At 34.7% G+C, this 12412-nt stretch overlaps 1 protein-coding gene across 2 annotated transcripts; it reads left to right on the plus strand.

Annotated features, from left to right (window-relative positions):
* The first annotated feature begins 5212 nt into the window (after positions 1-5212).
* Positions 5213-9224, plus strand: LOC147411573 (uncharacterized). Of its 2 annotated transcripts, XM_086450031.1 has the most exons (3): positions 5216-5857; positions 6476-6604; positions 7391-9224. In XM_086450031.1, exons 1-3 carry the CDS (start codon positions 5438-5440, stop codon positions 8954-8956), a joined length of 2115 nt encoding a protein of 704 aa, XP_086306157.1. In that variant the 5' UTR covers positions 5216-5437; the 3' UTR covers positions 8957-9224. The 2 variants fall into 2 exon arrangements, with proteins under 2 accessions (XP_086306166.1, XP_086306157.1); XM_086450040.1 differs by lacking the exon at positions 6476-6604 and having other exon boundaries at positions 5213-5857.
* The last annotated feature ends 3188 nt before the right edge of the window (positions 9225-12412 follow it).

Here is a 12412-nt window from a genome sequence, read left to right on the forward strand (position 1 = left end):
GACATGGTGTTCCTATCCAACGTGGGCATGCGGTCTGTAGCAAACATGTAAGCCATACAGAACACGAGTGAGTGAGAGAGATGGTAGGACAACATGGGCAAGTGACCGTAATATATGTGTCTCACATGGTTTGCAGCTATTATAATTTATAATTTTATAAGATAGAAATCTAGATTCTGGATCTGTAGATCTCCCTCATCTTAAGGGGTGTTTGGGTATTGATACAAGTTCATCCTTGGAGGGATTCTTGTTCAAACAAAACACTTTTTTTAGAGTTGTGATAATCTCACGCTCTTTTGGTATGCTTCTTTCACAGAATCGTAGATCCTTTGCTTCAGGATACACAAGGACAAAGATTTATGTTCTGTGTACTGTCAGGTCAGAGAGCAAACAAAAAAGAATGTCAATTTATAATGATTCTTATTCTTATTATTAATTATTGGTTCATGTATTTTATTATTTTCATTCACACTTGTGGTAATACTCAAAAATGTTTTTTTGTTTTTTATTTATTCAAATGAGCATTTGATAAAAACTTGAGAAGTACTTCCTACCAAAGTAAGTAATTAAAATTGAATTAATTTTTTTTTCTTTCAAGGTTAAAAACAATATTGTTCTCATTCAGAAAAAAAAAAGAGTGTTGATTTTCTAACTCAATATGACATACTAACTCAAAAACTCATTGACGAGGCATGTGCAAGAATAGTAGATTTTTCCCTCGGGATACACAACTGTGCAAGTTTATGGGGATGTGCAATTGTGTATCTCGAGAGAAAAATCTACAATTCTTGTACATGCCACATCAGTGAGTTTTTGAGTTATTTTATCAGAGTTGAGCTAGAAAATCATTACGCAAAGGAAAACGCTAAACTTACTAGACGTTATGACTCAAAATAAAGTTGAATGGATAACTATGATACATGTTGATGTTTGAATTTTTTTCCTATTACCACTAGGGGTGTCGATGGGTTGGTTCCAAAGAACTTATAACTATTATATTTAGTTCAGTTCTGGCTCTTATCGGTTCCAGGTTCAATTCCAAAATATATGGAATAGGAACTGGAACTATAAAAAATCACGAGTACCCATCGGATCTTATTTTCAAGAATCGAATGAGAAAAACTATATTTCAAATCATTATAATAGTTTTTCCTTTCAAAAAATTAACATATTATCAATAAAATTATTAATTTAGTTATAATTTGTTATACTAAAGATGCAAATTAATAATTTTTTCAAAAAATAAAAATTATCTTTGTAAAAAGTAATAAATTTTCAGAAGAGAACTCATTTTAAACTCTAATCCATAATTTATATGAAAATTTGAAGAATTTATATAACATGCATTCATTTTGAAATAAAAATACCTTATCTCATAGTATGGAAAGAAATGACGAAATAAATCAGTTCCAAGTATCCATTGGATAGAACCTAATGATTTTGATTCCTATCGGTTCGGTTCCATTTTAAATACAACTCTAATTGGTTCTAATAAAAAGGTAATCAGAATCGGGATTTTTATTCCGATTCCGGTTCGATTAAATGGGTGCCCAATGACACCCCTAATTACCACCATATCATCTATAATTTTTGCAATTTCAATCTTAATCAAAATGTAATGTATGATCCAAGTGTTTTTTAAATAAAGAAATGAGGAGGTATTTTTGATGTTTTAATCTGTTGTTAGGCTGAGGGGACATTAGAAAAGAAAAAATATATAGTAATTAGACTATCGAGTTATTGCCCAATGCCCATTAGATAACAAATGTGAACATATATAATCAATGATCATTTTGGTAGAAGGAAATAATTCAAAATAGGTTTATGTTCTCATATTGAAAAATTAGTAAGTGGTATGAGCAAAAAGACACGTATCATAGGAGCCTTTAATTTATAATATTAATTAAGGGAGCTTTTAAGATAAGATTTACTTAAAAAAGCAATTTTGTAATCTTATAAAACAAAATATAATAATAAAGAGCCATGGGATTGTATTGTATTCGTTTTTTTTTTTATGAAAATGATCTTGTTAATATATTTTCAAATGTAAATTTTGGACCATTTATGGGTTTCTAAAAATTTGTGTGGCATGTTCATGATAGTCGAAAATACGAAATCGATTTGAATTCGAATTCAAAAAATTAGATATTATTCAAAAAATTAGGATATTGGATTTGGAATCAATGAAGATCTTAATATAAATGAAGATGAGGATTTTTATTTATTTATTGTGATTATGAAAAATCAGTTGGATTTAGAAAAAAAAGAGATTTTTTTTCTTTCCATAAATTTTCGAATTCAAATCAGATATTTTCAGATAGTTGATAAGAAAATCATATTCAAATTTGAATAGTATTTTAGGGATATCCATTGATTTCAAATTTAAAATCGAAGATCAGATGAAAATTTTGGATTCGAATTTAGATATAATTGAATCCGAATTGATAAGCATCCGTTGACAATCCTACTTCTCTCATTATAGTAATAATTAATAAAGACATAACTGGTATAATGATTTTAGCAAAAAATTTGACCATAAAAATGTTTTAATGTTACTTTATCATTTTTAAAATATACCAAGTGAAACCCCAATATAAAAGTAAAAAGAAGGGAGATAACCTTTTTATTCGTTAAACATCAAAATCATTCAACTAATTCAGCGCTGAAACCAAACCATAGAAGTGATTTGGACTAAAGTATGAGCTTGGCCCTGAAAATGTGATGTTTCCAAGATTCCTATAATGATTTAAAATAGAAAGATTTATAGGTTGGAGATGCGATTATTTTAGAGAATTGTTATTGCCACACCAATTTTTACTAACGTCACACCAAATATGTGTAATTCTTACATAGAATTGGTGTGGCATTAATAGAAGTTGGTGTGGCAATAGTATCTCTCTTATTTTAAGATTAAATAGGCAAAATTAGATCTAAATAACCATTTCAGTTGGCTCGCCTATCAAGGTGGGTCCTCATCCCTTGGCCTTTTGGTCGTGTATAAAATGAAAGAATACGTGTATGATACACACAAAAAAGGATCTCATTTACAAAAACTGCCACTATTGCCTTCACGAGATACCGATTGATAACAATGCGCCACTGTTTTTTAAGAGCGCCTTGGGAACTGCGCATTGATTGACACGTATAAAATTTCGTTTGTTGTTCTTGCTTTCTTGCGGTTTTACTTTTGTGTATTGGTTTATTATCAAGTGTCAACCAATTTATTTTGAAACTATTTATGTAGAATTTTTATTTTATTTTTAAATTACCTTGATACCCCTTAACTTATGAAGAATAACTCAAATACCCGTCTTCAACATATAAGTAAAACCCTCGAATTTTTCAACTTCTCTCCCTCAAGAATGACTCATGATGCCAACTCTTTAAACACAAAATCTAATGATTGAGATTTATAAGTATCTTGATAACACAAATCTAGGAGATACTTATCTCAAGGATAAATCTCAACTTAGATTTTGCATTTAAAGGATTGGGTTCATGTGTTTTTTTCATGAGTTATTCTTAGGAGTTAAGGGATCCTAATCCTATATCCATCTATCTATCTATATTAGTCATGCTGGGGTGACACAATAATGTGGTGGTGGGCACATACTGTAAATACTTTTCCGTGAGATACAAATAAAAAGCATTTATGATTACGTGCGCAACCACGTCATTTGTGTCACCCATGTCTCCTCCCCATTTGTATCACTCCAGCATTAATGTATGTGTGTGTGTGTATATATATTAAGTAGAAGATTAAAAAAATTCAAGTTGTGAAATCAATGATTTTAACAATAGATTAAGACTAAATTGATATAATGGATTGAAGATGAGATATAATAGATTACAATACTTTATTGTGGGACATCATGTGAATTGAGGACTTCTCTCAATACACACGACGTCCTGCGAGTAATCAATCTAAGTTCTATAAAATTTTAGATTGACTATTCTATGCATAAAAATTTCTCATGAAAATTATCTAAACGTGAGATTTGTTCTTATTTCGTTAGAAATAAGTTTTAACACTATTTTGATCATTTTTTTTCTTTTTTTTAATTTTAAGTTTTTTTCAATTTCCTCCCAAACTTATTTCTATCTCAACTCTTTCTTCTTGAGGGGAGTATACAATTTATCCAAGTCAACTAGGATTTCAATGAAAGTAATTAAATCTTAACAATTCACAAATTTACTTTCTAAATAGAAATATGATCCGGGGCTAACATCTTCACATCCATCACATCTTATAAAAATAAAATTATAATTTTATTAATATATTCATTTATAAGTAATTTACCTCATTTGATATGAAATGACTCGGATGAGTTAATGCACCAGGGTGGAAGGTCAAGATGAAATAATATGTTTTAATTTTTAAGTGTATGGGTGGAAAAGAACTTTGGTGTGATATTGAATGTAACTTGAGAGAAAATTTTGAAAAATGCAATTAGTTAAAAACCCTTTAGCTTTGTTTGATAAAGTGAAATAGATACAAAATCTCATTTTTTTTTTCATCTATGTGATGTGTCATATATTGGAAACAAGTCGTTGAGACTCTCCTACTAACACCGTGGAGATAGCATCCTCTTCGAAAAAAAAAAAGAATAATGATTTTTTAATTCCCCCTCTAACAATCTCTCCTGATGTGATATGTGATAAAATCATAGATTTTCTTTTCTTGGGATACACAACAACTACATATGTTTATGGGAATATATGCACTTTTGTATCTCAAGAAGAGAAAATCTACGATTGCATCACATGTCCAATGGGAGAGTATGCATAGGGGGGAGTCAAAAAATCACGATTCTAAAAAGATATATAGATTAAAAGAAAAAAGAAAATCTTGAAATCAAATGACTATTACTCAAGTTATGTATAGATTTACTTACGAGTCGTGCACAAGAGACCTCAACATTGTACCTCATATTGCACATTTCTAAGTGAAAGTGTATAACTTCAGAATGTGCGAAATGAGGTACATCTTCTTGAGTCACTTCAGGCAATATTCTTTACTAAAATTAGTGGGAATAAAAAACGGGGTATTACACATGAAACTTTCGTCGTCTGGAATACACCAAATTCGTGATTATATCGATAGAGCTCGGATTCCGTAATTAGTGAAAAATCAGAAGGTAATTTCGTAATTTGACTAGTTTGAGTTTCGTATTTATAAAATCCAAACAGGATCATGTATTCGTATATACTATTTTCCTATACAATACGTACATAAATACGCATAGTTCTCTCGACAAAATCTCTGAAGAGCTTGAACCTTGAAGCGCTGTTTGAGCTCTGTTGTCTGTTATTCACGCTTCTTCAGGTTCACAGATCAGAAGCTCTCGCTCCTTTTCTCTCTCTCTCTCTCTCTCTCTTGAGAATTCTTCTGAGTTCTGAATCTCTCTCCAATGGCGGCGAAATATTTCCAGAGAAAATGAAAATTCCGGGAAAAATTAGGTACCCGGAGAAAATCCCTTTGATTCTCTCCTCAAAAGCCTTGAATCCATCAGCAGATTCTGATCTTGAAGAGAAAAGGAAAGATCGAAAGCACTATAGAGGGAAAATCAGAAACCATGGATTCTCTGGAACTGGAATCCGGTTGAAGAGGAGTGTACCTGCAACTCCTCTCTTGCGGTGGAAGTTTGATGATGGAGATGTCTCTCTTGCAGATGCTAAGGTTCCGGAATCCGGCCGGAAATGTCGACGGAAAGTGAGAAATGTCGACGGAGCTGTTTCGGTTTCGGCACGGAAGCTTGCTTCTGGACTGTGGCAGTTGCAGCAACCGGAGGTTCACGGCGGTGGAGAGGAGAGCGGAGTTTTGCAGAAGAGGTGTTCTGATCGGTTAGGTCTCGAGGTATTAATCTATGTCAAGATCCGTGCTTTTTTAGGTTTTGGATTGGAATTTGGATAAATGCTGGATCTTTAAGTGATTACTGGAGTAATGGAGTTTTCTAAGTTTAAATTTTAATATGTTTTGTTATTTTGGATTCTTTAAGATCCTCACTCTTAGGGTTTTGAAAGAGAGATCCGAGCAATCTCTGATTTTGTTTGGATTAGTGAAAAAAAAAAAAGAAGCATCTTTTCTGAAGATTTTGAGTAATTATCATTTGTGTTTGGTCTAATAAAAGGTCGAAACTTGAAGAAATTGATAGTGACTTCATAAGTTCATATTGAACTATTTGCCATCAAGACCATTGACTTTATTAGGGCTTATTAGTCAAATTATTCTTGATTTTTAGGTCTTCTAGTGTTTGATTCTTCTTATTCAGCTTTTCGAAACTCTAATCGAATAGAAAATGTTGTAATCTCTAATTCTCTATTGCAAGTGATCGTGTCATTGTTAAGTGCCTCTAGTTTTATATATAGATCTTGATTTGAAATGCTCGAATTTCGGAATTTGAAACCAAGAAGAATTTGATTTTTCCAAGTATGAAAATTTGTGTTTGTGCTCATTGCTTGTTCCTCACCGCAGCGTGATGTCGGGTATGCTGGCATCCCACTTAACTGTCATGACAAGAGAAGAGAATTTGGTTCAGAAACAAATGATCTGTTACAGAACCCTCTCTCTGTCTCTGCTCCAAAGAATGGAATTCTTTATAAGGTAATGTACCTATTCATTGTGGTCTTTTATCTTGGTTATTTAATCTGTTTCCTTTTTTTTATTATTTTAATTTTTGATAAGTTTTAATCTGTTTCCTGCCCAATTGGGTTGAAGAAACTGAGGTCAAGGTGGTTGTTGTGACCCTCCTTTCAGTGGCTTTACAATAATAAAATTTGATGTACCACTAAATGATCTTCATCATCTGATCTTATTAAATTCTTTTGAGTATTTTTGGAAACGTAAACAATGATCCAGAAGATACTGTTGATTGTATCTTAAACAGTTGATTTTTTTTTTCAAAGGGAAAATTTTCTAAACTTCCATTCATGTCCTAAAAGAAATATTTTTTGTTCTCCTAATTTTTTAGAATGGTTATTGGCACCCCAACTTCTACTTATTACACCCAATTAAAAAATGAAGAAATAAGTAAATGGTTGAGATTGAGTTAAAAGTTAGGATGCTTATGGAAGATCTCTCTTTTTTTTTCTTCCTTGATTTCTAATTTTTGGGTTTAGAATTTTATATGAGCCTAATCATAATTGTAAACAACTACTGAAATTGTTTGAACGAGTGTTATAATGTTTGGTAATGTTGAGATTATAATTTGAGCTAAACCTTTGTAATGTTTGAAGAGTGTGTTTTAATCTTTATTTGGGGTGTGATAAATAATTTAAGAAATTGGGGTGTAATAAGTAAAAGTTGGGGTGTCAATAGCAGCTATCTAATTTTTTCTTGTATGATTTTTTTACCTTACTGATGTTAAGACCATTTTGCCATCTTATTTAGGTCGAACCTTCTTTATCTTTTTCCAATTCTGCAATGGAGGGAGCAACAAAGTGGGATCCGTGCTCGAAAACATCGAATGAAGTTCACTGGTTTAATGGACATGTAAAGCTTTTGGAAGACCAAAAGATCACTACTGCCTCTGTTGTGTCTGGTCTTCAAGTAGAATTGGAGCAGGCTCGAATACGCATTCATGAGCTTGAGACCGAGGGTCGGTCTTCAAAGAAGAAACTTGAAGAGTTCCTGAGGAAACTCTCAGGAGAAAAAGCCTCTTGGCGGAGCAGAGAGCATGAGAAGATCCGAGCAATAGTTGATGATGTCAAGGACGACTTAAACAGAGAGAGGAAAAATCGTCAAAGGATGGAAATCGTTAACTCCAAATTGGTCAATGAGCTTGCCGAGGCTAAGTTATCTATGAAGCGGATAATGCAAGATTATGAAAAGGAGAGAAAGGCCAGAGAGATAATAGAAGAAGTTTGTGACGAGCTTGCAAAAGAAATTGGAGAAGACAAGACTGAAGTTGAAGCACTGAAGAGGGAATCCATGAGTATCCGTGAAGAAGTCGAAGAGGAGAGGAAGATGTTGCAGATGGCTGAGGTCTGGCGTGAAGAACGGGTCCAGTTGAAGCTGGTTGACGCGAAGCTGACTCTTGAAGAAAAGTATTCCCAGTTAAGGAAACTAATAGCAGATTTGGAGGCTTTTCTAAGATTGAGATGTGCAACTCCGGACATGGAGATGAGAGAAGCAGAGTTGCTCTTAGAGGCAGCCAGCTCAGTTAAGATTCAAGATATAAGGGAGTTCATTTACAAGCCTACGAATTCAGAGGACATCTTCTCGTTTTTTGAGGATCTCCAAAATGGTGAAGCTAAAGAGAGGGAGATCGATCCGTGTCTTGGTTACAGCCCTTCTAGCCGTGCCTCCAAGATACATACTGTGAGTCCCGAGTTGAACGAGTTCCAAAGAAACCCAATGCAGCAATATTCAAATGGCTTTATTGATCAAAACAGGGATATAGAAGAAGATAGGAGTGGTTGGAAAACTGTGAGTTACGTTGAGGAGCAGGGATCAAGTTATTCCCCCGAAGGGAGTGACCCATCTCTTAATATGATCCAAAGAGACAGTAATGCCTCTGGCAGTGAGAAGTTATGGCAGGAAAATGCAGGTCGTGACACACCGAATAGTGAAATTAGTGAGATAACCTCTGTATCAGCAAGGCAATTGAAGAAGTCTTCATCCATATCTAGGCTTTGGAGATCATGCCCAAGAAATGGTGAGAACAAGTTAGTCCCACTTGAGGGTATGAATGAAGTGCTCTCAAATGGAAGAATTTCTAATGGGGACATTATTTCTCCAGATCGTGGGTCAGGCCAAGGCGGAATCAGCCCCCATAGTTTGAAGGGTCAGTGGAGCTCACCAGACTTGGATAATCTACACATAACTCGAGGACTGAAAGGGTGCATTGAATGGCCACTGAGCAACCAAAAGCATAGTTTGAAGGCAAAGCTTTTGGAAGCTAGGATGGAAAGCCAGAAAATTCAATTGCGCCATGTTCTCAAACAGAAGATTTAATTTTAATATCCTTGGTTGTGGAAACATTTATGGATATCTGATGGCAAAATGAAGAAAAAACAGTTTACAATTGATCTTAGAGACTGGAAAATTCACCAATTCTCTTCTCCGCATTATGTTGTGTGAATGTTTCTAAGTCAACAGGATTAAGGTGAATTTAATAGCTAAAAGTTGACGCCCCATTCATTCTCTTTGAATAAACATTAGCTTCTTTAAGTCTCCTATTTGATCATGAACAACAACAATAACAACAAATCTTTATTCCAAAGATTTGGGATTGGCTAGACGACGAATCACGTTCCTTCATTTCACTTTGTCTAGAGAGAGCCAAGTCTTTTGTGATGGAAAGTGAGTTCTATATCTGCTTTCAATATCTCTATTCATGTACTTCAGGTTCTCCACATCATATTGTTTTAGGAACTTTAACTTGAATATTTCTTCTAATTGGAACTCTAATCTGCCTCCGTGGAACATGCTCAAATCATCTGTCAACCTTCACATTTGTCTGTGTAGTGACCCCTTTACACTACATTTTCAGCCTCAAAGGAGGAGGATTGGCGGCAGCAAGTGTAAAAATTCCCCACCCCCATGAATTTGATGAACTAGGACAATTCAAACATGGGTTAATTCGGTGATGCAAATTGGGTGGGTTGGGTCCCATAATTGTCTAACCAAACCCAATTAAAGAATGATTGAATTTGAAGCAAATCCCAACTCTGGTTGAGTAGGGTTAGGTCTGAGTAGGGTTAGGTCCTGTTGAAAGCTCAATTGCTCAACAATGGAGGAGTAACTCCACATCATTAATACTAGTATTCATCATCACTTTCATTTTGCAAAATCATTATCACCTACCCCTTATCCCAATTTCCAGCGTTGGCAATCATTTGATAAAATCTTCATCCTATATTATTGCTAAAAGGATAGTCGGAAATGTTTGGAGAGATCTAAATAGGAAATTATAAAAAAAATAGAGTTGTAAAATAAATGTAGTAAATAATTAAATTAAACACTATATACGGCTCGAGTCAACAACGCCTTAGCCAAGCCCAATCACTAAATCTAAATGCAAGTCCAACCTAAACTCAAAATGCGACAGCCCAAATGTGGACCAAGGTCTGGTTGAGCCAGTCGTTCTCAAGTTGGCTGGGCCAATGCACCCTGGTAATATCTGGGGATGGGACATTTCCGACTTAGTGCCAACTGGCAGAAGCACCACATGTCCGCTTAATCAGGCATCCAAAGTGCCATGTAGAGGAACTCCTGAACCAATCTGATCAAACAGTGCAGGGCGTTACTACGAAAGGCATTGCAATGGTGGTCTAACATGACAAGCATGCCTAATCGCACTTCAAGGTGACAAGTATATATATGTATCACACTAAATATGTCGTGTGGTATACCATGGAGAGTGCCATTCACCAACTCCTGATGTTGCAGACTCTGCTCTGTGTCACATTTAGTGGGCTCCATCGATACAGGAAGCAAAATATGCCTAAAATGAGGTTTGGTAGTTTGGAGAAGAGATCCAACACTGTGTATGCCTACTGGAAAAGTGCCCAAATGAGGTTGTATGATTAGGAAGCAAGGTAATTTGCTTCATAAAACTTATTCGCCATAGTAATTCATGACAAGTAATAGAGTCGTGCTGAAGTGACCTTAGCGGGGTACACACGGGGGACACCTTGACATGGTGGCGCATGCATGTCCATAGATCAGTTTTTCTCATATCTTGGAGAAAAGACATCTACAGGCATGCATGTGCCACCATGTCAAGATGTCCATTGTGAGTTCCCCACTAAGGTCACTCCAGCATTAATCTAAGTAATAATCTCACTGTGCTCTTGATCAAGTCAAATGACAAGGACATGAAATAGTAAGTCAATTTAAGGCACTTAATCAGTGTCACAAGATGGGTCCTGTGAAAAAAAAAAACCAAAACAATAAAGAGAGAATGTACACAAACATAAGGACTTATGTGGCTCAACAATATGTCTATGTCCACGGATCAGATCAAGAATAATCACTAAGCTTTCTCAAGTTTTACGGTCTTAGAGATCTTTATTTATAAAATTAGGAGTTGTTAAAATATATTTATCTCTCAAAAAATGGAAAACCCTTTAGAAAATAATACACAATTACCTTTTTTTGGTAATCCTAAAAGAATTGGGTAAGATGCCTGCAACGCACTGTACCGCAAACAGAATACAAGACATTTAGACAACAGTCCTACCTAATTTTGGGTTGGGCTTAGACTAGGACCATTTAATTTAACACAGGTAGATCTCAGAAACTGGGCATAATTCAGAACCAACCCATGCAAAACATACTGAATGCATTGGGAGGCAAATTTTTAAAATTTCAACCAATCAAAATCACTGTATTTAACTGCATTGCATTAAATTTACTTTGTTTCTTTCTCCTAGCTTCCTCTCAAATTTTTGTCTCTGAGACATCTATTGTAATATTGAGATGATTTGATTACCACGACGAAGATAAAAATAAATAATAATAATGTGAATTGAGAGAATGAGAACAGATCTCTGAAAACACATGATGTTTTGAGATGTCTAGTATTCTTATTGGACTTGGACTTCAAGAGGCAAGGTAATATCAAAAGAGACCTTCTTGAAGTGGGGTGGGCTTGACTGAGCCCACATGGGGATTCCGGAGTAGCACGCTTGAGGCGATTTTTTTTTTGCGTGATATATGTTGTATTTTCGAATAGGATTTTTTAATGTTTTTGCTCTGTGAGATTCCTTGTGGTTTTGAACAGAGAGTCTATAATCTTTACCGTTGATAGTGGATTTTCTCCCTCTCATAAGTAATTTGTTAAACCATGTAAATCTTGTATGTTCTTCTGCACAACACTTGAATTAACTATAGAAATGATTTTAAATAAAATTGAATGAAAGGATGAGAATGGTTCGACCAACCCGAAATCTTTAAACAGAGAAGGGTTTGCTTTCCTTGTCTCCAGACAATCTTTTTATGAAAAAAGTTAGCACCTTTGAGGGGAACAAACATTGATCCACCAGCCCTTCAAAAATATCATGTGGCACTTATTTTTTGGGCCTTGTGATTCCATGAGTTTTTGGCTCACTTGTTTATGGTCCCACTCACCAAAAATCAGTGTGCCATTCTTTGAATTCAACCAATGTTTGTTCTCATATGTTAGTAACCACACATTTGCTTCTTTTTGATGAAAAAAATTGTGGCTACAAAATATCAGTCGATCCACGGGACATCATTTCACTTTAGTTGTGGATTTAGTCGTCGTTGTCCTTAAGGTTCCAACTTAGCTAAGCTGATGAGATTTGTGAGTGTTGATACCACGAGCTGAGTTTAAAACCCGCTTTCACCCACTAATTGCTAACTAGTGGGAAAACATTATAAAAAAAAAGAAAAAAGTCATCATCGTCCTCATCGAATTTCACATTAAAACTTTATATAAAGACA

Source organism: Akebia trifoliata, chromosome 1 (genome assembly GCF_017979445.1).
Source record: "Akebia trifoliata isolate Shusen 1 chromosome 1, ASM1797944v1, whole genome shotgun sequence".
Classification (NCBI taxonomy): domain Eukaryota; kingdom Viridiplantae; phylum Streptophyta; class Magnoliopsida; order Ranunculales; family Lardizabalaceae; genus Akebia; species Akebia trifoliata.

Excerpts from the sequence above, each read along its gene's own strand:
- LOC147411573 (XM_086450031.1), top strand. The coding sequence starts at position 5,438 with ATGAAAATTCCGGGAAAAATTAGGTACCCGGAGAAAATCCCTTTGATT. Across the intron at positions 5,858-6,475 it reads CTGATCGGTTAGGTCTCGAG|CGTGATGTCGGGTATGCTGG; the intron begins GTATTAATCTAT and ends TCCTCACCGCAG. Across the intron at positions 6,605-7,390 it reads AGAATGGAATTCTTTATAAG|GTCGAACCTTCTTTATCTTT; the intron begins GTAATGTACCTA and ends CATCTTATTTAG.